This window comes from Halichoerus grypus, chromosome 14 (assembly GCF_964656455.1).
Source record: "Halichoerus grypus chromosome 14, mHalGry1.hap1.1, whole genome shotgun sequence".
Classification (NCBI taxonomy): Eukaryota; Metazoa; Chordata; class Mammalia; order Carnivora; family Phocidae; genus Halichoerus; species Halichoerus grypus.
In genome coordinates this window covers 43,407,330-43,434,812 of record NC_135725.1, presented here as the reverse complement: position 1 = coordinate 43,434,812, position 27,483 = coordinate 43,407,330, and the positions used below count along the sequence as shown (strand labels likewise).

The 27,483-nt window shown below is 38.8% G+C and overlaps 2 protein-coding genes across 15 annotated transcripts in view; one reads left to right on the top strand and one right to left on the bottom strand.

Moving 5' to 3' along the window:
- The window catches only part of LOC144379985 (uncharacterized), a 200,573-nt gene extending 186,989 nt beyond the window's left edge, over positions 1–13,584 (bottom strand). For 6 of the 8 annotated variants that reach the window (XR_013443610.1, XR_013443611.1, XR_013443612.1 and 3 more), the window contains exons 1-2: positions 12,813–13,163; positions 9,166–9,242 (exon numbers count right to left, since the gene is read on the bottom strand). The gene's annotated coding sequence lies outside the window, so the exon portion shown is untranslated. Of the gene's footprint in view, positions 1–9,165; positions 9,243–12,258; positions 12,335–12,812; positions 13,164–13,499 lie in introns of those variants that run through there. The other 2 variants (XM_078061254.1, XM_078061255.1) reach the window with 2 other exon arrangements.
- An 18-nt stretch (positions 13,585–13,602) lies between these two features.
- Positions 13,603–27,483, top strand: part of BNC2 (basonuclin zinc finger protein 2) — a 429,802-nt gene continuing 415,921 nt past the window's right edge. For 5 of the 7 annotated variants that reach the window (XM_078061247.1, XM_078061245.1, XM_078061244.1 and 2 more), the window contains exon 1: positions 13,621–13,715. In XM_078061247.1, coding sequence (XP_077917373.1) covers positions 13,713–13,715 — 3 coding nt within the window. In that variant the 5' untranslated portion in view covers positions 13,621–13,712. Of the gene's footprint in view, positions 13,716–27,483 lie in introns of all 7 variants that reach the window. The other 2 variants (XM_078061248.1, XM_078061246.1) reach the window with 1 other exon arrangement.

Here is a 27,483-nt window from a genome sequence, read left to right as displayed (position 1 = left end):
TGTTATTATCTGTCTTTTGATTATCACCAGTCTCGTGAATGTGAAGTAGTATGTTTTTTTTTTTTTTCTTTTAGAGAGTGAGAGAGCACACAAGCTGGGGGAGGGGCAGAAGGAGAGGGAGGAAGAGAATCTTAAGCAGGCTCCATGTCCAGGGTGGAGCCTGACATGGGGCTCAGTCTCACAGCCCTGAGATCATGACCTGAGCTGAAACCAAGAGTTGGACGTTTAACCGACTGAGCCACCCAGGTGCCCCTGAAGTAATATCTTAATGTGATTAAAAAACAAAAACAAAAACAAAAACTTTCAGTTGTGGTATATACACATAATACAAAATTTACCATCTTAACCATTTCTAAGTGTATGGCTCAGTGGCATTAGGTACACTCACATTGTCATGCGACCGTCATCACCATCCATTCACGAAACTCTTTCATGTTGCGAAACTTAAACTCTGTACCTATTAAAAAGTAATTCCACATTCTCCTCTCCCCTTACTTAGCCCCTTGCGACCTCCATTCTACTCTGCTACTGTGAGTTTGACTACTCTAGGTACTTCCTATAAGTGGACCCATGTAGCATTTGTCCTTTTGTGACTGGCTTATTTCACTTAACATAATGTCTTCAAGGTTCACCCATGTTGTAGCATGTGTTCAATGTGGTTTTTATTTGTATTTCCCTGATGACTAATGATGTTCATGTGCTTATTGGTAATTTGTACATTTCCTCTGGAGAGATGTCTATTCAGATCCTTTCATGGTCTATAACTAATATCTTAGACTAAATCCCACTTTTTGAATTGTGTACAACACACCTCTAGGTATTTCCCTTTATTTTTTCCCCCTAGAATTCCTACCATGAAGTGTATCACTTAATCACAACCTTTGGGCTAATAGAAACTAAGTAACAGTTGCTATTCATAAATAACCGAAAGTCCTGATCAACCTGATATGCTTGCTGACCTAATAAAGAAAAATGTTAATTATGTTAGTCAGAAATATAAATAACTTTAGAATTCATATGTATTTTAATCAGTCTGATTTTTAAAAATTGGTAATAGAGATTCTAATTAATCTTTCATTCCTATTTTCCTCATTTCAGTCCATTTTATATATTGCTGCCTGAATAATTTTCAACAGTATAAATGTGATGTTATTTATTCCCTAGCTCAAAAGCTTCCATAGCTCCCCATTATCAACCAAAATATATACAATGTTTTCTATAATCAAATCTTTCATTTCTTTGATTGAAGCAATCAGTAAGAAATTACGTTTTATATAAAGAACTAGAACACAAACGTTTATATAAACAAACACACATTCAAACAACAGAAATACATCTTTTACAAAAAGTTCCTACCCTTACATCATACAAAGCATTCTGATATTTTGGAATTTTTTTTTTTTTAAGTATGTAAAGAAATTCACTAAATTGATTTTGAAAACGTTTGGAAAACACAATTCGACAACCCGCCAACCATAGCAAAGTTCTTCAGAGTATGGTAAAACTTACTCCGGTGATTTTCAAAACGAGTTGCACATTACAATCATTTGGAGAACTGGATGGGGGAAAAAAAAGCAAGCTAATCTAGATCTCCATTCTCAAAAATTCTCATTCATAAGGTCTGGGAAGGAGCCCAGAAATCTGTGTTTTTATTAAAATCTTCCCAGTTAATTCAGTCGTGCAGCCAGGTTTGAGATCAACTGTTCTGAGGATATCCTACTTGCCCTTCCCCCATCTCAAACAAGTATTTCTTGCTTCTTACACATTCTTTCTTTGCACATTCATTTTCCTCCACCTGGAATTTGTGCCTTCTGCCGACTGGAATCTTCCAGTGCTATTTCAAATACCACTTCCTAGTTATTTCTCCAACCAGAAAGGTCTCCCTAGACTTTCTATTCATATTTGAGTTTTGTTGATGGCACTTTCCTTGCCTCACCTCACTGTGCTAATCTTCCTACTACATTGTAAGCAACTATGTTGTAATTGCCCCTCAGTGGGAGTACAATGGCCTACTCAAAGTTAGGATTTGATAAACTTCCTTGAACTGCAGTTGAAATGAAACCTTCCATTGTGGGGGAATGTGCCACTTAAGAGAGAGTTTAAGCTACTTAATAAAGTGTTTAAGCAACATCAAACTCTGCTGTATTTTAATGTGATATTATGGGCATAAATAGGTGAATGGTTATCTTTTCTGCATGTGATATTCATGGAGTCTAGCCTTTGGTTAGCTTTCCCTCAACATTCTGTTTATCACAGCCTTCCACAGGAAGAGACATTGGCCAGATCTGATTGCCCATATCCAAAATAGAGTAAAACTCTCCTCATCTTATTTGGTGTTAGGCTTCCTTAAGAGCTCCCAGTCTCTGTGACTAGAGGTTTCCAGGTCATGTCTTTGAGCTTTAAACAAATGAAATACCTAAGTGTTTTGTTCCCATCAGATTTGGCTGTGCGTGTTTAGAGCACCACTACAGTATTATGTTTTCCCATTTTGCATGGGTATAAATTAAAGTACAGAGACGATTTGATTAGCTCAAGATCCCAGAGTGACTGGCAATGATGGGAATAAAGGCCTTCTCCCCAGATTCCTGGCCCAGTTCACTCCGTACCAAACCACAGGTATGCTGCCTTTTTGCTGATGAGGCCACACAACGTTCCTTGGAGGGGATACCCACTAGCTCTGGGAGGATGAAGGCACACAGGGAGGCTTCAAGAGAGCTATTTGGAGAGTCAGAGTAAGGGCCAATGGTGTCCCAGAAGTTTGAGTGAGCTTTTCTCAATATGGTTTAGAAAATATGTGGTGAGCAAATACTTAATGGGGTTTTGGGATATTTATTTTAAATGTCAAGCCACTTTGCATTTATGGGTAATATCTAGTCTTGCATGTCCATCTTTTACTCTGAGTGTAATGCAAATGAAATAAGCCAATATAATGTTTTTTAAAGGATGCCATCATATGAATCCTTAGGAAACGCTGGGAATTTAAAATGATACCAATGACAAAGCAAAGGCGGTGATGGCGATCAAGTTGTGGAACTTGGTATCAGCATTTGCAATGACTGGAAATTCCGGCCTCTACATAAGTCTTAGAAGAAGGAAAAATCACTGAGGATTCCCACCATGTACCCAAGGTTCTATGCTCCTTGCCCTCCCTCGCCCCAATCCAACAGTGGATTCATTGGTTGGTGAACCTCATCTCATCTAGAACTACAGACGTTTTTGGGTCTCTTCTTACTCACAGTAAAGCTTCTGACTGAGTATGCATATGCAGGTTCTCTGCCTAGTCTCTCACTCCTACTTCAGGCCTTCCCACTATTTCCCTTCCCTCAGGACACACCAACCGCACTAACCTTCTTTAAATTCCTTTCTCACCTCTTCCCCACCTCAGGGCCTGTGCCTAGGAGGAGCTTCCCACTGATCTTTACAAGGTTTATCATGGTTCTAATCTCAGCAGAATATCACCTCCTCCGAGAAGTCTTTGACTATCCAATGTAAAACATACAACCACAGTTATCCACCACCAACATCCCACTCCCAGTCTTTCTGGATCACAGCACCCTATTTCATTGATATTAAAGCATCTGTCACCATTTGAACTCTCATCTGTTAACTTGTTCATTGTATCTCCACTACTAGATAGTAAGCTCAGGGAAACTCCAGGCCTTTTCTATTCTGCTCAAGGCTTCATCCTCAGTACCTGGAGAAGTGCCAGGCATCTAGTAAGTGCTAAATATATATGTGTTGAGTAAATGAAATACCCATCCTAACTGAATTTAAACTTAAAAAAAAAAAAAAAGGAAATACCCATCAATGATGTCACGGAGGAAGTGCCTCTTTAGCCCATGGTTTGCTCTAAGAAATTGCCTAATGATGATCTTTGGAACGACTTCAGCAAGTGCATTAGGTAATATACCCCAAATACAGCTGACATTTTAGCCAGGCTTTTCAGTTCACCCAGGAAGATGAACTCAGAGTTTGCATAAGCAGTGGGGCCAGCTTCCTATTGGATAATCTTTTACACAGCAGTAGTAAAGTATGGAGGGCAAGTATCCTAGGCTTCAGGGAGCAGCTATACCGTACATGCTGCGTCTGCTGTAGGCAGCAGAAGAGCTCTGATGAAAAGCAGAGGAAATTACAGTTGTCGGGCCTTGTGGTCACAAGGGCATGTGTTGCATTTGCAAGGTCATCATGGGATAATTCAGGGTGTAGCTTGCACACATTCTGCTGCTGAAAGGGAGATTTTTTTTCCTACCACATCCGACACATGGTTTGCCAGAGGAAGGGCACGAGATCAGCAGCACTGATGAGCTGGCTTGGTGTTTTTAGGCCACAACTCTACTGAACCAATGACTCCCTTCTGACTCCTCCAAAAGAGCCAAAGGAATTTATTCATTACCAAGTGTGAATAGCAATCACACAAAGCCACCAGATTGCTTTTGCCTGCTATACCAGAAGGCACTTCTCAAAAAAAAAAAAAAAATCTTAAATAATAACATTGTCAATGCCTATTGTACTAAAATCTTTGGGAGGGAAGAATGTTAACCACTTCTAAGCTAAAGATACATACACGTTCTATTTCTCCACTACAAATCTAGAAATAAAAGAAGACCACAATATAAAGCTACAAAGTGCACGGTACACTTAACTGTGTAAAGTAGATAGAAGGCCATACAATTGCTCAGTCCTGTTTACGGGCTGGGGTGTCCGTTACTGCTATGTAACTAAGTGATTGGGATTTTCCCCCAAAGTCGTTGGTGATATAAGAGTCAGAGAATATGAGACCATATGGTCAATTAGTACATATGCCTATTAGCAGACAAAGCATTGACATGGAAATTGGTAGCTTGCGCTATAATTCTGGGTTTTATATTTTTATGCCCTGGGGCCTTTGCAAAGTTATTTATTCTTTCTGAGCTTTAATTTCTTTACCTGTAAAATGGGAATGATAACTACCTTATACAGGGTTGTTGATAAAATGAACTGAGATAATCTGGGTAAAGTGATTTGTAGGTATTCAGTGTTACTTCCTATTTTCTGGTCCCCAGAAGATGCAGTAGCTCAGCTGAAGGTAAATAGGGCCTTCCTCTCTAGGTAAACCATGTTTTCAGCTCAACCTTCACCTCTTTACACCTGGCCTAAAGCCCTACAGCATTTTAATCTCATCAACTTTATCAAAATGGCCATCAGTCTCATACTTGTTGACTTGATGGACTTTTATGTAAATTACTTCCTGTGAGTTTTATTTGGCTACAAAACCAAACTTGGAAGGTGTTTAACTTTGGTTGGTAATTTGGGTACTTGTATTTTTTTAGGCTAGACAAGTTGAGTCATAGTTTTATATAAATGAATAGCATTAGTCCAGCAAAATAATAAATGCCTTTGCTTATATAAGGCAAATTAGAAGATAAATGGCTTATATGTGAAGGACAAGAATGAGGGCCTTAAAAATTAACTAACCAGGCACACTTTTAAAGCATTTTCAGGGCAAGCGCTAAACAATTATATATGGATGGAGCAAGAAGTATGTAGTACATAAATGAGATACATATTTTCTTGCTAGGAGAAAGATGACTTGGCTACACAGGCACAGAGAACACAGGAGATGAGCAAAGATACATGAGGAGGGGGGCTCTGTTTGACACAATTACATGGCAATTATCCACATAACTCAGAAGCAATGAGGCTTTAACAAAGATTCTTCCTGCTTTAGCAGCTGACATACTACATGAGTGAAGCAACAAGTGAATGCATCAAAACAGTATGCAATTAAAATAAAGCCAACAGAAAGTGGCCTGGCCCTAATGTTCAAGTGCCCAGACACAACTGGAATCAAAACTTTATCATAAGCACGTGTACCATTAGAATCTGTGATAAGAGGATTTTAATTCCTACAGAAATATGCTTTTCATCTGAAATTATTTCATGTCTAAGATGTTTTCATAAGTTACTTCATTAAACACTTTTCTTTGTTTATGTGCCTGTAACTCTTCCAGGGATGATGAGGGGTTGAGAATGTATCATTAGGGTTTCTGTCCTCAAAGAGCTTACTTTCTCGTTAAGGAGATAAGATAGACACATGTAAAACAACCATAAATACACAAACAGCATGCAATTAGGTGATGAATCAATGATCCAGACTATAAATGCTGTAGAAGCTCAGAGGAGAAAGAAAGCCACAGAAATAAAGGTTTCATGAACGATGTGGCATCTGATCAAATCCTTGAAAGATGGGTGGTATTTAAGGACTAGAAGATAAACCTGAGATGCAATCTTCACTTTAACACTTACATGCTGTGTGTCCTTAGGCAAGATACTTAAAGCTTCCAAGCCTCTTTTTTATCCACATGGTAGGGAGGATAATGTCTAACTCTACAGTGTGTTGGAAAGATTCAGTAATATGTAAAGAAGATGATAAAGAATCTAACACATGGTAGATAATAGATAATAAATTTTAACTATAATCATAAATGATCTTAATGTAGTTGTGCCTCGTTTTCTGAGCAATTTCAAATGACCTTTGGTGGCAGCAAATTGGCACAGATATGAGTAGGTAAAGAGGAAGGTATGCATCCAGTTAGAAAATCAGGAGAAAAATGTAGAGATGATCACACATGTTTGAGGGGAACCTTATCTGACTAGAGCAGCAGGTTCATGTAGGAAAAAACATTGTATAGATATGGTAAGTCATTCATTCAACACAAATTTGTTGATCAACTACTAGGTACCAGGCACTGTAGTAAGTGTGAAAGTTGAATAAAGGTAAGCTTTGAAAAGCAAACATTACAATTTGGCTCAACATGGTAGAAAGCAGGGTGACTTGGAAGAGTTATTTATTTAGCCACCTATTATGCAAGGGAGGGACATGTAATAGAAATAGAATTGAAACAGCTAAAATCTGGCAGCAAATGGATTAGAATGAAAGTACAAGGTGGATATAAGGAGTATAACTGAAAAATTGTTGCACTTGTTAACTTGAAAAAATGGTGGTCATATGAAGGAAGCAGGAATGGACAAACAGGAGTAAATGAAAGGAACTTCTTTGTGATTTTGTAAATGACTTGATTTGGAAAATGAAGGCAAGGAAAAAATGGTTCAAAGATGAATACAAGGTTTACCCTTGAGTGAAAGAACAGCAAAGACAGAAAAAGGAAGGGTTGTTGATGGTTTCAGTGTCAGGTTAAGTTTGAGGTGAAGATAAGCTATTTGTTGAGCATTAACTTACAAGATCTGTGTTGACAATATAAGCAAAGGGAGTAGAACTGGGGGAAACAGAAATGATTATAGAGATCATGTGGCAGTTGGGATGGTCCAGACACCGAAAAAGACCACAATAAAGACAGGAGAAAGGCTGGGAGGTCTGACCTTATGGGCAACTTCCACGATGTGTGTGGGGAAGAGTGAGTGTGTGAAGAAGTGGGGAGAGGCAGTGATGAAGGAGAGTGTGAAAGAAACCACCAGAGGGGAGAGTTCTGGAAAGCAGTTGACAAACAATATCAAATGCATCTGAGAGTCAAAGAGAATGAAGACTGGGATCAATATTTGTGGGGCATTTATCCACAAAATGATTAATGGATAATGATAAAATAATGCAGAATTTGAAAAATATTCTAAGGTGGAACAATTTAGAAATACTTTGGTGTGACAAATATAGATCTTGTGTTTTCAAATTCCTGACAGATACTAATCTTTGGATTCAGGAAGAAGAACGGAAGTTCCTGAGATTTCCCCAAATATAAGTTATTCTGTATTTATATAACCCTTCACTTGTATTTTATTAAATAATAATAGTGATCATAATCATAAATAGTGAATCCTTTTTCTGTGATAGGGTTATAAGTTTTCCGTAAAATAACATAATAATGCATGGTTTATTAGTATTATGAACTAATATACTTATAAGAAGATTATATATTTAAATAAGATTAGGTATATAATATTAAGTAATAAACATTATATATTTAAATAAAATTAAGTCTACCTGATAAGGATATTTAATAATGGAAATCACTTAAAAAAAAAGGGAAACATCAAGATAAATCCTAAACAAAACACATTAAAAATTGTAAGATCAAATAACAAATACTTAGTATTTACAAATTACTATTGTTAAAATGAAATTTTAAAACTTAGAATACATTATTGCCTTCTTTGATAGTCTTGATCTTTGTTTCATGATTAACTTCTACTCAGAAAAATTTCTTTCATTTTATGTTAACATTGGTCAAATTGTTAATCATGAGTCTGAAAGCATCCTCAAGCTGAGCATTAGCCTATATGTTGTTCCACATAAACTCATTTTTTTGAGGGTGAAAATATTTTGTCTGGCTTAATTTTGGTTTTGACACTGAAATTGAGTTGCTTTTTTATGCTCAGATTTTTTTCCCTCCACAATAACATTTTTATTTCCTTCTCTTTGCATTTCTTAGGTTAAAGAATTTACAAAGAACTGTAGTCCATTGCGAATATATCGGGCAGTATTTGAATAACATAACTTAGAATCTCCTAGCAAGATTAACAGCACTGCACAAAATCACATGTTGAAATTTTTTAATTTAAGGACTTACTTGGTTTCTAAAACAAGGTATTTCTTGGAACAAAACACATAGGAACTGTATAGAATATACTATGCAAATAAACTTACATTTACTTAATTCGCAAGAATGACTCATCATTAGCAGCAGATAGGGCCATCAACACACAACTATAATGCAGCCATAACTACAAACAAAACTAACTGGTTAGATGGTTACCATTTCTTGGAAGGGTCACCAGTAACTTACAACTATGTGTGTCAGCATTTCCTGCTTTTGTATTCATTTGAACTAGTAATGTCTCTAAAATGATTAAGTTCTCATTCTTAAAGAATTATAATGCTTTCCCCATTTTACTGATTTCTGTACAGATCTTTCTCAGAATTTGGAAAAAAAATATAAATTTGATAGAAAATAATAGGAAGGAATTCCTGCATGAAAACATGACAGACCTGTTATTTCTCCATAACATTTAGGAAGCTCTAAGCTGCAAGTAACAGAAAAGTAACCTTAAAGTGGCCTAAATGATAAAGGGATGAATTACATCACATAATAAGGAGTCTCAAGCCACCTGGGGTTGGTTAATTCAGCAAGTCAAAAACAAAATCAAGAGCTCATGTGCTTTCCACCTTCCTACCTTTTCATCCCAAGTGTGTGGACTCCCGCCTGGTCACAAGGTAGATGCAGCTGTTTCAGGTGCCACATTCTCCCATCCTAACATTCAGAGCAGAAGAGGGACAATTTACTTCTTGCCAGTCTTTTTGTTTGTTTTAATGAATAAAATCTTATCTTCAAGCCCCTCAATGATTTCCCCTCATCCTTCATCAGCCAGAACTAAGTAACATGCCCATCCTTAAACCAAACACAACAAAGGAAACAGGGCTAGCATAATCAGTTTAGTGCAATCTAGTTTAACTTGAGACATGGAAGAAGGGAAAATAGCTATTGCGCAGGCCAGTGATTCTCAAACTGGTCTTATGACCTCTTAGAAATTATTGAAGACTGCAAAGAGCTTTGGTTTATGTGGCCAATAGCTATTGGTATTTATTGTATCATAAATTTAAACTCTGAAGATTTTTAGTTATTAATTCATTTAAAATAATAGGCCAATCATTTGTTACATACTGTGGTAGGCAGAATGAAGGTCCACATCCTCATCCTGGCTACATGTGAATATGTTCAGATGTGATTAAGTTGATGAGGAGCTGGATCTTGAGATAGGCAGACTATACTGGATTATTAGATGGGCCTAATATAATCACATGGGTAGGTATAAGTGAAAGGAGGCAATGTCAGAGTGATACAGATAAGACACGTCTATCTATCATAGGCTTTAGAGATGTAAGGGTATGGTATCCTGAGCCAAGGAATGTGGGTGGTCTCTAGAAGCTGGACAAGGTAAGGGAATGGATTCTCCCCTTGGGTCTCCAGAAAGGAAAGCGGGCCTGTAGACACCTTGATTTTAGCTTAGTGAAACTCATTTCAGACTTCTGACCTCTAGAATTATAAATTTCTGTTGTTTTAAGCCACTGAATTTGTGGTAATTTGTTATGGTAGCAATAGGAAATGAATACATACCCATATTATAAAATGAAAAAATAATTGTTTTCCAGAACAACAAAAATGAGTGGCACTGATTTACATTTTTTGGCAAGTCTCTTTAAAGTCTGATTATAACAAGATAGGTAGATTTTTCATCTCGGCTTCTGCATTCAGTTTGTTGGATATCAGGTCATGTTGCCTTTGAGAAACTCTGCTGTACTTTTGTGACAGAACGTGAATGAGAAAGGCAAATAATTTCTCAGTATATAATAAGAATAGTTTTGACCCCATGGCCCTCCTAAAAGGGTCTTAGGGATATACAGGGATGCACCAGACCACACTCTGAGGATCACTGGTACAGGAAGTCAACAGGTTTTACTCCACCCCCAAAAGAACAGATATAGCACTCACAAGAGTGAACTTGTCTGGCCCTAAGGTCATCATTAATATAGTGTGATGATTTTGACATTTCTTCTTTAATTCAAACAATATTTCTAAGAGTTTATTTTGTGCTTGGCACTGTTTTATGGACCGACACTATGTAAGTGAACAAGGTAGATACAGCTCTTGCCCCCATGGAGCTTACATTTTAGTTGCAGAAAACTAATAAGCATTTAAAAAGGTAATTTCAGATACTTCTAAGGCATATAAAGAAAAGTAAGTAATGGGACAAAATGTGAGGGGTGTTTCAGGATGTGGGCAAAGAGCTAGTTTAATTAGGATCTAAAGAAGTGAAGTTAGAGCTGAAATGTGATGGATAAGACGAAAGCACTGGAAAACGTGGAAGAATATTCCACGTAGAAAGAACAGCAGGGCAAAGAGCAGGAAGGAGCTTGGCAAGGCGCACAGAAAGAAAGCCAGTGTGACTTTAGCGTATTCATGAGAGGAATATAATAGGAGAAGAGTGAAAATTCCAACAGGTATAGATCATTAAAATCTTGCAGGACACAGAAAAGACTTAAGGTTTTATTCCAATTGCCATACAAACCCACTGGAGGACATAAGAGGCTGTGGAATGCTCTATATATTTCCTTCTGTCAATTCTTCCACCTTCTCCACGGGCTGCTCTTCAGCCCAACACATTACCCCTTTTTATAATGCGGACTCTCTAGAAAGGCACTGGACCCCAAATAGACACATCTTGCCTCACATAAATTGTTTGTATGCTAACATCAAAAACAGACAGCTCTGGAACCAATCAGGGGAATGTAAATTACAGGTTACTTGTGGAATAACTTCTGCTGTTGGCCAGAGTAGGTGCACAGCCAAAAATGCACTGTGTGAATACAATTGTTTGGCAATTGCTGGTCTGTCAGTTGTCCAAAGCGGTAAGTGTGTGAATGGATTTGTATGGGTAATGACTCTGAAATTAGCAACTAGCTTTTCTCGTCTCTCCATAATACAGGAAAACACATTGGAACTTGGCTCATTTCTGGAGAATTCTTGTGATGATCCTCAGTTGCTCAGAATGCACATTTGGTCGTCATTATCCCTTGTGTAATCAGTTTCTACAAACTATAGGATGAAGTTACAGTGATGTTTACAGAATAAGGGAACATGCTCCACACCTTAATCAAATCATTTAAAGATGAGCCTTCTTAGATAACATGCATTTATATATACGGGTAGTCATTAGATAGTCTTTACTCTGATTTATGCTCTAGAGAAGTAATCTGTCTCCCACTAGAAAACTCCAGATGAACCATGTGCCTAGAATTCTACAAAGTATTTACTATAAATAATATAGTAGAAGCATTTACCAGACAAACCTTTCCACACCGAGATGATGCCGAGAGTCATACAAATACAGAAATGAGTTGAAATCGGCTTTCTAAGGGCCTAAAAACGGTCAGGAATTTGGACCCAATCAGCACACATAACTGCAGGTGCGGTGGCCCCGCTGTTAAAAAGCGGGATCCACGTGAATAATAAGCTTAATCACATTTTCAGAACAGCTGTGGCTACTTGGGCCAGTCTCTCATCATGGCTCCCCAAATATTCTTTTTAATTATCGTGAAATTTTATATTAAACTTAAGCGCAGACTGTATATCAAAGAAAATAAAACTATGTTAATTCCAAGGCGACGTATTTTCAGAGGAATTTAATTCTGACCTCTGGATGCAATGAGGCAGTTTCTCTGCCCCTCTACTTCGGGGAAGGAAGAAAGGAAGGAGGGATGATTCAAACCTGTTGTTCTGCCAAGCAAGTCCTGGACGATTCCGATTTCCAGGGCTCAGAGAGCATGCTTGAAACCTGTGCCTTCCTCCCATGTCGGAAAAGCAGAAAGTTTGCTCTAGCTATGATAAATCTGCACAACGCGGAGATGTTTTTGGCACAAAGCGTACGTTAGAAAGCTGATGATGATTAAACTCGCCCCCATCCCCACCCCCACCCTTGCGGCCCGGGAGTGTTTTCCCTGCATTTAAGAAATGTCCTTCAGCTGCAGGCGTGTGTTTTTGCGACTCCGCGGGTCGGCTGAGTGTCACCCACAGATGTGGCCCGTCTTCCCCTGCGGAGGCGGCGGTCCCCTTCCTCTCTCCGGGCCGTCTCCAGCCCAAGGCCCGCGGCCCAGACTAGGGGAAGGGGAAGGAAGCCCTCGCCGCAAGCCGGCGTCTGGGCCGGCACAAAACACGCCGCCACCAGCAACTTTTCCCCCCTGGCTGCGCGCAACTTTTTGCCTTTTCGCCCAGCACATTCTGTCCCGAGTTTCTGTCCCCTGGGTTTTCCTCCGCTTCCCTCACCTTCTGTCCAGCGGCGCGCGGAGGACCCGGGCTGGCGGGGGCGAGGGGCGCCGGGGCAGCCGCGGCGGAAAGAGAAAAAGGGGAAGGGGAAAGGAGGCTGGGGCGGCGGCGGCGGCGGTGCGGGAGGAGGAACTGGTCAAAGGGGACAGAGACCGGCGAGTGCCCGAAAAGGAAAGCGACGCCACGGTCTGCCGCAGTCGGAATAAAGTTCGCGCCCTTTCCTCGGCGATTCTCTCTTTGACAGCTAGGCGCTGGCGGCCACCTCCACCTCCACGCCCGCACCCCCCGGGGGGCGCCAAAGTTGTTTTTCCATCCCCACCAGGAGCGGGGGGAGCAGTAACAGGGCGTGGGGGGGCGAGAAATATACATCCTCCCTCACGAAACCCCTAGAAATCTGAGGACAAACAACAACAAAACTAACCCACTTCTATTTTGCAAAAGGGAAGCAACATTGTAGTCACGACATTTTTGCAGAGAGGAGAAACTTGTGGGGCTTGCAAATCCGCCCCAGGTCACCTCGTCCGAGGGTCTCTCCCCCGCCCCCCGCAGCAGCCTCCACCCGGGACAGTCCGTTCCCTTTTTCTTTCTTTTTTTTTTTTTCTTTTTTGTCCCGAGGAGCCGGGGGAACTCTGCAGGCTCCGACTTGGAGAGCGAGGGCGACCCTGGGCGCGTGTGTAAATCAGTCACCTGAGCGCAGAGGGGCCGCGGCGAGGGCGCGCGCGGGCGGGCGGGCGGGGAGAGGCGGAGGCGGCGAGAGCGGCGGCCCGGAGGAAATCGGGAGGGGGAGGGAAAGAAAGGCCGAGACAGAAGGAGCGAGAGGCGGCCGAGGGGCTGGTCCAGGCGCGGCCGCTAAGAGGAGACCAAGAGGCGGGGGCTGCACTTGACAACCAGCATGCCGAGATGGTAAGAAGTTTCCACCCTCCTTTCCTTTTTATTCTAGACTTCGTCAGACGTGAGCCCCGTGCCCGCGCGCCCCTGGGGCCGCCCGGGGGCCGTGTTTTCCTCAAGTCCGGCGGCGTGAGGTGGAGGGGGGCGCTGAGGAGGGCGGGCAGAGGAGAACCCCAGCCCAACCTGGCCCCTGCCGTGCTCCCGAAATTTCCCCCCAACTTGGCCCAAGTTTGCGAGGAGAGCTCAGGGTGGGAGGTGTGTGTGTGTGTGTGTGAGAGAGAGAGAGAGGGGGGGGCTCGGGAAGTTCGCCCCCTCTCGCGGCGGGCGAGGAAAGGTGAGCGCGGCCGGCGAGCGAGAGGCTCCAGGGAGTTGGGACGGGCTGGGGAGGACGGAGTGGAGGGGAGGCGGGGGATGAATGGAGCGCTGGAGGGAGCTCGGGGCGGAGAGCAAAGCGTTTTGGACAACGGTAACTTTTAAAACTTGCCGGCGAGTGAGGGCCGGGCGGCTGGGCGTGGGCGCCTGGGCGCGCTGGTGCGCCGCGCGGCGGGGACACAGCCGCCGGGTCCCGGCACCTTGGCGTTTCCCCTCCCCTCTCCCTCGCGTTCCGCAACCCTCCCTTTGTAAATGAAGAAAACGTAGGAAGTGCTCCTGGAGGCTTTATGAAGAATGTGCAAAACGTAGGGCAGGAAAATAAACCCGAGAGAGACGGAGATTTTTGAGGTGCAATTTTAAAGGAGCCCGTTTGTTCTCCTTACACATTGACTGCAGGGTGGCATTTGGGGCCCGGGGAGGGGACAGAATTAAAAAAAAAGAAAGAAAAGTGAATGAAATCCCCTGTGTAGTGAGGCTAAATAAGAAAAGTTCCAAGGGCAAGTGGTGGAGGAGATGGGAAGGCGAGATTCGAGCCCAGCTCCTCTCCTCGGAGCGGCTTCTCCGCAGCGAGGCAGCGTGCAGTGAGTTCTCCTGGTGATGAGCGCTCTGTCCGCTTTCGGGGAAGTGATTTGTTAGAAATGGGGTTGGACCACTCCCTTCCCTTTAGTTTGCTTCCACCCAGAGCTGCTATTGTTACCCCCACTTGGGGATCTGATCTACCGTTCTGCATGTAGATGGAATATGTAGGAAAAAGGGAGATAGCGGGTTGGCGTTTTTTTCCTCTTCCCTTCCCCCTAATGTGACATCTCTTGTTTCAGTGATCAAAGTCACAACTGGAGTGTAGGAGATGCGACTGTCAGATGTAGGCACGCGCGCGCACACACACACACACACACACAAAAGTAGCATGCGCCCAAGACTGTGGTTACAGTAACGCTGACAGAAATTAAAGTGGTTTTGAAAGCAGCGTGCGATTTATAGTGGTTCCCATTTACCTTAGAGTCAAGCTGTTGTAAAGCTGATGTACGAAAGATAACATAAAATAATCCTGTGTACCCAGGATTAAAGTGGCAGAAAGTGGCCTGCCTTATTAATTTTTATGTACTTCGCGGACAGTTGCAGTGGTTGGAACCTGTTTTTTAAGTGGAGGCGTCAAAGCAAAATATTAAAGATACTTAGTGCTTGAGTTTTTTCTTCTAGCGGCATCTACCTAAAAACACTGTAAAGCCGGTTGTAGGTATTATTTTTCTTCCCTTTCCCCCAGCCTACATTCTATTTGTCTACACATCTATTCCCAGATACTAATCATTTTGAAAAGTGGCTAAATCCATTTGTTATCCACTGCTTTGTATTCTGCAGTTTCAGACGTTAACTGTGCACACACGTACATGTTTTAACTGGAGGAATTTATTTCTGGCACTGTTATTTAGTGTGTCTGATTTGAAGACGTAGTCAGGAGTAGTGAGACCTCATACAAGTTAATAGAACTTCCTTTTTACCCTTTGGGCTTACACACACACAAAATCCCTTGTGAACCTTTATAGAGTATCTGTGTTTTATGTTGTATTTGTAGCTGTTTCATTTAAACTCTTAAGCCTTAATGAAGTTCTTAGTTGTAGCTACTCTTTCTGTTCCTGGAGAGCAGAGTATTTAAAATCCAGATTGCTAATCACTCTACCAAGTACAAGAGTATCTTCACCTGAGGGAAATAATACTGAACCTGAATGTGAACTCTGTTTGAGTATCTTGTGAGAAACGTCTGAAACTGTCTTTTCTTCCCCCTTGAGAATATTAAGTTCGGTGGTGTTTGCATGTAAAACTTTGAACAAGAACCAACCCCCTGTGATTTTTAAAAATAAATATTAAGAAAATATTAAGAGCAGTTATACATTTCCCAATACCTAATTTTTTTTTTCTTCTACCTGAAATGTAAGAGATCTGTCAGGCAGGGATATGTGATTACAAAAAGAAGCAGACAAAAGCAGAGCTGACTATTGCTATATTAAAATGTAAGTGTTACAGTTTGAATTTTCAAGTGAGAGTTTTTGAGTTCAGTGCTTTACATAACATTTTGTCCTAATCTTGCTTGCTGTCAGGGATGTTTCATGGTTGTGCAATTGCTGCAGTCAAGAATGCCAATTTGCATTCCAGGAGTGTCATTTGATTACTTTTATCTGCACAGCTCCAAGACCGGCCCAGACCTCTCGTTTCATCTTGCCATGTCACGAGTCAATGCTGTGTCGTCTTTTCAAAAATCTGCCTGATTTAGACAAGAAAGAAAAGTACTTTCATGTTGCAGCCGCAGTCCCCTGCTAACTTGTCAGCAGCAGGATATGATTCACTTGGGCCCAGAAGAATGGAACAGAGAGGCGGGTTAGGCGGTTCAATAAAACCCACGGACAGGTAGTGTGTGACATCCCCAGAGAGCCACAGTTAATGAAGAACAGGTCTGCTTAGTTCTCCACACGCTGACCTGGTGCTGTCCCCACAGTTTTCTCATTTGATCTTTCCCAGCAAATTGATCTTTTCTTGTATTTTTTTGCCTTCCAAGTTAGTCCTTGTGGGACTGAAATTAGCAGAGCAACTTAAGTTGGATAATACAGCTGTTCAGAAAAGAAGAAATTGGACACTGGCTCAAAAAGGGGCGGGGGTTGGGGGTGGAGGGAGCTATTCTTTTTGTTGTTCCTGGGAATATTTCTTATTTTAAGGGAGACCAGAATAGGTGATGACTTGAAGTTAGTGGTTCCCTTTATTTTTCATTTTATAGTTAAGGTTCAGCACCACTGTAAATATTAAGTATGTGAAAGATGGCTCTTATGCGTGTGAGGAGTTCAATTTAGTATTTCTTTTTTTCAATTTAGCATTTTTCGTATTCATTTGTTTGAAATGATTTGCCAGTCGACTATGGGGCTTTTTATGGCTATTGTAAGATAGACTAAATATCAATGGTGTACTTCAACTATATTATTTATAGTCTTCTAAATAACTGCTATCCTAAAATATCCAATACTGAAACACAGAAAAGATTAAACAAATTAGAAGGTCATTACCAGTGTTGTGTGTAAATACTTGGTATGTGTAAATGTTTTCTACAGTTACCATCAGCATCTTTTGTTTTAGGGTAACTCCATAGATACACTGTTAATAATTAAAAAATAAATTTCAAGATTCTGCATTTAAATGTAGGTTTTTAGAACTGAGACCAGATCACGTTTGAATTTCTGTAGATATTCTATATATGTTACTTGTTTTTTGAGATGAAAATTAATTTTAACTAGCTTGGTAAATCTAAGTTGGGGGTGCATGTATAGTTTAAACAGGTTAAAGTTTCATTCTAGAATTTTCTATATAAAGCTTAGGTTGGAAGCAATTAATAGATTAAGTGAATGTGGATATAAGGAGCAGTGCTTTCTGAATTCCTCTGCAGATGGGCTCATTTACCATCTACATCCTTGCAAGAAACAGTTGAAAACATTTTTTGTGGAAGGGGAGGCAGCCTCAAATCTTTTCTGTTGGATGGGAATTACATAGGATCATTGGTTAGTAAACTCCTCTCTGAAGAGCTAGAGGGAGCCTTATGATTTTATTAGATATACTTAAGGTTAAAAAAAAAATCAGTGGCAATCAGAATGTTGTAGAATAGGAGTAGATAATGAATACTCGCTTAATGTTTAGGCTTGGAGGTGCTATAGGGTTTTTTTTGTGTTGTTTTTTAAGCTGTGACAAAAGCAACGGAACTTTCTACAAGAACAATTAAGTAGTCAGCTAAGAAATCTAGGGTTCTACCTTTTATGTGATTGAAGATCAAGCAAAATGCAACCAAATACATTTTAAATCTGATTTGGTTTGCTAAATACTGTTTGTTGTTTTGCCAACTGAAGGAGTTCTGTTAGGAGGCCACTCTTCAAAGTTCTATTAAAAGTAACTTCCTACCAAATCACTGAAGAGGGGAATACCTTCTTTCAGTTCAGTAAGGACAACCTCCTTTCTGTAAATAATGGTTTTGAAGTAGTTCTACATACAACTGCCGTACTCTGGAGAGAAAACTCCTTTAGAATAAATGCTTCGTTTATAAGCATAAAATAGTAAACCATTTATAAAGCTGATATATTATGAATCAATAAGTAAGTTAAATTTAAAGAAATAGAACTTAAGTGGTATTAAATTCAATATTTGTTGTTTAATTTCACAGTTGTTTAGCAGTCTTTCCACTAAAATTTGTAATATGTTTACATTAAAGAGTCATTGATCATAATTGCTCTTTAATATTTATATACTAGTTTTTAGTAGCATTACTTTGGACAGACTTATTTACCATTTAAGTAAATAACATAATCCAGTGAGAGAAACTACCCAGATTTGTCTTTTTTTCATCTTTCACACAGTAACTCTTATTATGTTGCTAGCCAATAAAAGTCTTTATTTGTTGCTTATTAGAATCCTCAGTACACTCAAGAGTTCAGCTATAATTTAATTTGGCTGTTCAAAGAGGCTCCCTTGTTTTAAAACTTGTTCTCAGTATGCTTTTACCATTTATTGTGAACCTATATCCTAACTCATGCATATGCATAGGATGATTTTACAGATAATCATTTTTTAAGGTAATGCCATAGCACAGTCATAACTTCTTTAAAAAAAATTGATACCTAACAATGTCGTGGGTTTTTTTTTGTTTTTGGCTTTATTTTTCCCTTGACATTCTGGAACATTTTTTTTTCTTGGTGGTTTAAATAGTTTTGCTTTATAATTTTAAAATCAGTTCCCCAAGGTATACGACCTTCCCTTAAGGTATAGTGAGGACACTAACCAAAAAAAAAAATTTTAAAAATTCAATAATTAAGAATGTTAGTTGAGGACATTTTACTTTTACAGTCACTTGGAATTACAAAAAATTTGCCTTGTACTTCACACATTGCTAGCATGATAAATTCAGTTTCCTTATAGTAAGCTACTGGGAAGTTTTGCAATGAATGGAAGATGGCTGGAGAGCTCTGGTGATATTTGTAACAAATCATGTTCACTGAAAACTAGGACTTTAAAACTCTAAGATGAGTATCAGGAATTCTTCCACAAGGAAGGCCGAATGTGGAACTGCTAAATGAGTCATTGCATGTATATCTTACCAGTGGGAATCACATCAAACCAGCTCTCTAGATACAGTATTTAATAGTTGTCAAAATGTACAGTATTGTCTTGGAACTTGTGGTTCATGAGTTCATAGTTCCAGCTTTTTTGTGTTTAGTACAAAGATGTAACAACCCACACAAAACATTTTTCTCTTATTATGACCTTACATTTGCCAAAGTGCCCCATGCTGAAATTCCTTTTCAGTATCCTTTTTTTTTTTTTAGTCCAAAGCCAGACGTGTACCCAGACACAAAAGCCTCTGTGTATAGCAAGCTGTTTTAAATATTGTGACTCCACGATGTGCTGTCCTTTCTCTGCTTGAGCCAAGGATCTCTGCTCAGTGTCTGTGGATTACCAAGCTCCTTCTTTATTGTACCTCTTGTCAACTATTCCTATTCATTTAACCTTTCATTAGTGTCTGTGCAGCTTCACTGTCTAGAAATGCAACGAAAACCCGAAAGGCCCCACTGTCACAGTTATTAGATTTCTCGGTCACATCCCAGCAACCATAAAGAAGTAAGAGTCGACACTATTGTCGTGCGTGCTGCTGTCCCGGGGTGCAGCTCTTCTGTGCACGTCAAGGACATGTGCCACATGTTGATATGCATCCCAGGGATAAATGCCCAACATGGGGGATAGGCTGATGCTGGCAGTAATGAGCTTTGTAGGAGTTATTGCAAAGACCAACAGTTTGTGAAGGAATTTTGCTTAACAGGCCAAGGAGATAGACAGAGTTGAGGGCTGCCAAGATTTGCCTGTGCTGGAGCTTGTCAGTCACATTGTTTTCATCTAAACTTCATTTGAGGGGAAAATTGAATACGTTTGACAGCAATGAAAAGTCTTATTTTCATTTTTTAATCTTTCAGAGGACAAAAGTGATATTTCTTGTGACTAGTATATTAGAACTAAGTATTTTTTATACTGACTGAATTGTATGAATGGATCTATTAGCAGTTTATCTTCTTACATATCTAGAAGAAACATACTTCGTAGATGTATATGTTTTGAAATCTGTGTAAAAATATTGTAGCCTATTTTCCTATGCTACATGATTCTTTAAAAATGCAGTTGCTTTGTTGTCTTAATGTAAAGGAAAAACAGGATGAATATCAGATCATTTTCAAGTCCTAATAAAGACAAATAATTGTAGATTTTGCATTGGAAAATATTACATTGACATCTTAGAAGATTCATAGAATTACTTTTTAAGAATTTTCAAAACATTTAAATAGAAAATAGTAAATTATAATACCTCATCTCTCCTTACCAAAAGTTCATTTTTTTAAGCAAGGAAAATCTATGTTACCAAAGCTGAATAAAACAATTTTGTCTTTCTCATTTAAATAATTTTTGTCAGTTTACCAAACTCTTTGGGACTCTCCAATAACTTTGCAAATATATTATCACCAAATCCCTGTAAAGTTGTTGTTTTTTACTTGACCCAACTTTTTTTAGCCAAGGCTGACTTTTTAATAGTTGTATTTAAAACTTTCTCTTTTCATGATGTCTTATGAATGTATTAATTGACTTAGTTATCCTTGTTTTGGGGAAGAGAGATGAGCTATTTTTCCACACTCCTTCCCTCAGATAGGATGCATTCTTCCAGGGAAAAATATATATTCAGTAATTGACAGCTAAGTGCCCAGCCAGGGCACATTCTGGTCTCTTGCTCATTGGGTGGAAATTCTGTATACGTTATATGTAAATGAATCTGTCTTGATCATCTGAGGTGACCTGGTAGCCTTCTCACAGACAAGGCAAGGGTATATTAACTTTCCCTAACTGTCCTGTTTCCATTCATTATGGTTTGTGTTGGGTGAAGTAGAAGAGGAAAGAGGGACTTGTAAGGCCATAACGTCAGCCATACCTCCCCCCACTCAAAACACACCCTTGGAAGTAGGCCAGAGCTACATGGTAATTAAAGAGAAAAAGAATACATGGCAGTAGCTACTCTCTCTCGCAACCCTGTGCCTAGTCTTCATCCAGTCAGTATCTCAGGACAGGGAGGTACTGCACCATTATCCACTCTAGAGTTAGAATAGCCCTGGGACTGGGTTTCAAGATAGGCCCCATTCTATTCCACCCAGGTTTGAAAGCCTGCACTTCGTCATTTGTAAATCAAGTGAGTTTGGTAATTTCTAAGTTATTTTTGAGTTGGAATATTTTATATTTTATGTGATAGTACTATATAATCATAGCAGATTACTATTTTTAATAGGTGTATTGAGATGTAATATACCAAACAATTCACCTGTTAAAAATATCCGATTAATATTTTATTTTACGGATATTGCACTTTTTATTTATCCATTCATCCAGGGATACACCTTTTGGTTCTTATTATGAATAATGCAGCTGTGAACATTTGTGTACAAGTGTTTCGTTTTCATTTTTGTCAGATATATACTTAGGAGTAGAATTGCAACCATCTTTAACTTTTGAGGAACTGCCACATCATTTTCCGAAGCAGCTGCTTGCTTTTTTACCTTTCTACCAGTGGATGTGTGAGTTTTCTAATCTCTCCACATCCTCCCAAATTTGTTATGGTCTTTTAATTTTAACCATCCTGGTGGGTATGAAGTGGTTTTGATTTGCATTTCCCTGATGGCTTATGGTATTGAGCATCTTTTCATGTGCTTATTGGCCATTTGTAGATCTCTATATAACAGATTAATGTCTCTTAGATCCTTTACCCATTTTTCACTTAGGTTATTTGTCTTTTCATTGTTGAGTTATAAGAGCTTTTTATATATTCTGGACAGAAGTCCTCTATTAGATACGAAATTTACAAATATTTACTCTCTGTGGGTTGTCTTGATTTTTTTGATGGTGTCCTCTGAAGCACAGACACCTTAAATTTTGATGAAGTCAAACTTATTTTTTCTTTTGTCATTTGTGTTTTTGGTGTGCTAAGGAACACTGTCTAACCCAAGGTCATAAAGATTTACCATTGTTTTCTTCTAAGAATATAATAGTTTGAACTCATATACTTAGGTCTTTATTTGGGTTAACTTTTGTGTATAATATGAAGTAGGGATCCAGCTTCATTCTTTTGAATGTGGATATCCAGTTGTTCCCAGGACCATTTGTAGAAAAGAGAATTCTTAACTCCATTGAATTATCATGGCACATTTGTGGAAAATTATTTGTAGATGTAAGGGCTTATTTCTAGACTCTCCATTTTGTTCCATTGATAAGTGTGTCTATCCTTTGCAAGTACCACACTGCCAAAATTACTGTAGCTTTGCATTAAGTTTGCAACTGACAAATGTGAGTCTCCCAACTTTGTCCTTCTTTTTCAAATTATTTCAGTATTCTTGGTTCCTTAGTTTATTAAAAAAATTTGTGTGTGGTAAAAAGCATATAACATAAAATTGAACAACTTCAACAGTGTTAAATGTATGGTATAGAGAGTATTAACTGCATCTTCTTGTGCAATACATTTTCAGAATTTTGTCATCTTGCAGAACTGAAACTCTATTACCTGTTGAACAACTCCCATTTTCCCCTCTCTTCACAGCTCCTGGCAACCACCATTTCACTTTCTAAGAGTTTCACTACTTTAAATACTTCATATGAAAAATAAATAAATAAATACATAAATACTTCGTATGAGTAGAATCATGCAGTGTTTTCCTGTAATGGTCTTATTTCATTTAACATAATGTCCTTGAGGTTCATCCAGTATTATAGCACATGACAGGATTTTTTTCTTTTTTAAGATTGAATAATATTTCATTGGCTACTGGGTGGCTCAGTGGGTTAAGCATCTGCCTTCGGCTCAGGTAATGATCTCAGGATCCTGGGATCAAGCCCTCTGTCAGGCTCACTGCTCAGCGGGGAGTCTGCTTCTCCCTCTCCCTCTGCCCCTCCCCTGCTTGTGCTGCGTGCTTCAAATAAATAAAATCTTTAAAAAAAATTGAATTATATTTCATTGTGTGTACATTTTCTTTACCCATTCATCTATAGATGGACATTTAGGTTGAGTCCACCTCTTGGCTATTGTGAATAAATGCTGCAGTGAACATGGATGTGCAAATAACTCTGCAAGATTGTGCTTGCAGTTCTTTTGGATATATACCCAGGAATGGGGTTGCTGCATCATATAGTAATTCTATTTTTAATTTTTTGAAGAACCTTCATACTATTTTCCATAGCTGCTGCCCTGTTTTACATTCCCACCAACAGTGCACAAAAGTTTCAGTTTTTCCATATTTTTGCCAACATTTTGCCAACTTATTTTTTTCTTTTTTTTTAAAGATTTTTATTTATTTATTTGACAGAGACACAGCTAGAGAGGGAACACAAGCAGGGGGAGTGGGAGAGGGAGAAGCAGGCTTCCCGCTGAGCAGGGAGCCCAATGCTGGGCTCGATCCCAGGACCCTGGGATCATGACCCCAGCCGGAGGCAGACGCTTAACAACTGAGCCACCCAGTCACCCCTTTTTCTTTTTCTTTTTTTTTTTTTTTTTAAATAGTGGCCCTTCTAAAGGTGTGAGGTGATAATCTCTTTGTGGTTTTGATTTGTATTCCCCTGGTCATTAGTATTGTTGAGCATCATTTCGTATGCTTCTTGGCCATTTTCATATATATTTCTTAGAGAAATGTCTATTCAAGTCCTTTGCCCATTTTTAAATCAGATGATTTAATTGTTGTTGAGTTTTAGGAGTTCCTTATATATTCTGGATATTAATTTCTTCTCAGAAATGCGGTTTGCAAATGTTTTTGTCTATTCAATATGTTGTTTTTTCACTTTGTTGATAACTTCCTTTGCATACATAAGTTTTTTAAGTTTGATGTAGTTCCATTTGTTCTTTTGTTGCCCTTAGCAGTTACCTTTAAAACTCAGATTTATCTTATCCTCAGAAGTGTATAGGCTACATTAAGAGAGTACCTCTACCGTACGGGTAAAGAACTCTTGGTGGTACTTAGGGGATAAGAAATGTGCCATTTAGTAGGCAAAAGATGATAACTTTTAGTTGCCTGTGTGACTCCCTGGTTTGACTTTGATGTTTCTTAATTATCATTGAGTTTAAAAGTATGCTAGGTGTTCTGTATGATAAGGGGGACACTTCGTGCCCTAGGGTGGACTTAAGTACCTAGAGATAATTGTTTTGGGTTTTATAAATACCTCAAAAGGAAAGGGAAAAAAATTGAGAAAATTTGCCTTCCTAGACATTCTGTTGTAATCAACAGTGCTTAAAGCTGAAAACTGTTGTATGATCTCAAACCCAAACTAACTGGTCCAGTTAAGTTTTAAATAAATACCGTGTTCAAATCTGGCATGGCACATTTGGAAACATCAGCTTGTTTTTAAAGTTTACATGGCAAATACTGTAATTAACATACCTCATAGTCGAATTAGAAAAACTTGAAAACAAATGAAAGGTAAACTAATTTGGAGGCAGCGATGTTGTATCATTGTTGAATTAAAAAGAACAAAACTGTTCCCTTAAAGTTCTAATTTTCTCTTTATTCATGCCATTAAAGACCTGTATTTATGTCCATCTAAGTAATTGCTTTTCTGGTATTCTAATGGGCTGTTCTTACTTAACTGCATTGTCTATTTTTGGCCTTTTCCCAGTTATTTTGGATAAAAGTTTCATTATTCATTCAGTATCAACTTAATTAGATGGTCAACTGATCAAATATATATGGGGAGAGTATGTACTTTTATTTTGCTTATCAGTGCTTTACATATATAAATAGTAAGTAGCTGATTTAAAATTGTATCTCCTATTTTGAGGATTTACTTTTTTCCTTGTGAAAATTCTGTAGAGGATTTAAAATCATTTATAAAGATAGGCATGGTAGAAAATTTTATATTTACCAGACAGATTTTTGGTTATATATACATTTCATTGTATTAAATGACACATTTTGTTAATGTTGAACAAAAAGTTAATGCTACTTTTGGAATGACAAAATCGTGTTCTTGCTATCTTTCATGGTTTGGGGACATTAAAAAGGTAATTAACTGGAACAATACAGACATAGAAAGAAAGTCACTCAGTTTTCTGTCCTGTGGTATCTAATCTCCCTGTAATACACATTTCACTCTCTAGTGGATTAGGGAAGTTTATTCTGTCAACATGTACATATGCTAGCCAGTATGCTTCTGGAAGTACAATGTGATAGTTCACATTCTCCTCTCATTCAGAGTGGTGATTGGAAACACAACATTATATGTGTTTGAATTGATTTTTGATAGGTTAACATATTAATTAACTTCAGAGTGCATTAACTCTAAGTGATATTAAAAAATAAACATTTTATAAACCTAGAAATTCTGCCAGGTGTTGAGCTATATTTTTCACCCTATGAGTGTCCCATGTAAAAAGTATTTTCACATAAAGGGCTTATGTCTGTCCATTGGTCTTTCAGCTTCACTACGTCTATGAACAGCAACCAGTCACTGACAAGACATTTTTGTGTACGGAGGACAGTGATCATTAGATCTAATGGAGTGAGTGTGTGTGTGTGTGTGTGTGTGTGTGTGAGAGAGAGAGATCCATGAGAAACCGACAGTTTGCAACTCCTTGTTGGGGAGGGAGAATACAGAATAGTATGGTTTATTGAAATTTGTGGGGGGGACAGTAGGGATTGGTTTACTGTTATATTTTCATAGTGTAGTAAGTAATACCTGGCATGTTGTTTTTTGTAGTTTCGGGTATATGTGTGGATGGCATAGGTGAATATTAAGTGTATTGCTGAATGTTTTACTAATGTCAAATTGTATTTCTGAAATACATATAAACCAGAGTAATAAATCTGTTCACAGTAAACAATAAATGTTTGCTTACTGTATGTAAAATAACTGGTTGCAGACGTGTATGAATTGATAAAAATAAAAGATGTTTTAAAAAATTGCAGGTTTTTATATTCATGCTGTACATTTGGCATAGGCATGGGAGTTCTAGTTGTCTTCATTTTCCAAGGTCGATACAACTTTTAATTATTTTCTAATCCAATAACTTAATAGGCAATTGCATTTCTGTGATATACATGACACTCGATTAGGTGCTGTAGGTATTACAGATGAAGTAGAAGCTATAACCCTAACATTAAGGAGCATGAAGTTCACGTGCAGGAACATGTTCATTATCTTAGCATGACTGTAGTCCAGGGTCTGCCTCTGGTCTTTGTATGCTTAGAGATCTAATTTTATCTCTATGCCTTTGCAAGAGATCCGTCCTTCATGGGCTCATGCAGGATGTTCACTGACAGAGGGATGGAGAATAGATACATGCATGCATACACACATGATGTGTGACCATGTGTGTATCTGCATACCAAATTAGTGGAAATACTCATATACTCATATTGGCATGCTTAGCACATTCTTTGCTTCACAGGCAAATTTAAGTAGGGAGTGAAATTATAATCCAAACGTTGCTCATCGCTACTTTATGAGTTTGGGATTTGAGCAGAGAATATTAGGGATGCAGGTGGAGGGCGTAAGGGCCTCTTCTCGCTTCAGAGAAAGCCTTTCTAGCAGCCTCTATGATTACAGTGCACACTTTGGACTCCTGTCTCCTGGACTGTGTTTGGAAGAGCATTGGCAAAATTTACTCCTCTCGCTTTTTTTCTTCCTATTCCCCTTTTAATTGACAAATTCTTTTTCTCTAAATATGTTAATATTCTCAAGCAGATATTAGTCTAACTGTCTTGGGAGCTACTTGTTAAGGTGACTTTGCATCTGCTTGGTTTTTATGGATCTAATGCAGATGGCAATCTCATTTCATTCATTTTAAATTTCTTGGGAGATACCTTATATGTAATGTGTTTTGTATATGAGAATGGAGGGAGGCCATAGGATAAGACAGCAGTTTTCTGGGGGAAAAGAGATGTATGTTGTTTTTAAAAAACAGTAAAAAAGCTTTGAGACAAGTTAAATATGTGGTAGAGAAAGTTTCCGTTGTTAAATACCTTATAGAGATTTAGATCTGAGATTGGCCTTCTATATATAGGTGGAATAAACTGCAGTAGCGATATGTATATTTACAGAGATTTAATCTCTGCATCTACTTTCTATGTGATAGAAAAAATTTTCAATTACTTTGGGCTTCTCTTTTATATCATACAATTAGGGTCAAGGTAAGATTTTAAAGATTCCTAATGTGTCATACTGTGCGATGCTCAACAACATTTCTTTATATTGTATTATTTTATGGATGCCAAAAGGACTCAAAAGCTAATGCTATACCTTTAACTTTATTAGTTGATTCCAGCAACTTCCCAGTTTGTTCCCCACCCCCTTTGTTTTTTACTTTAGTCTTTTGTTC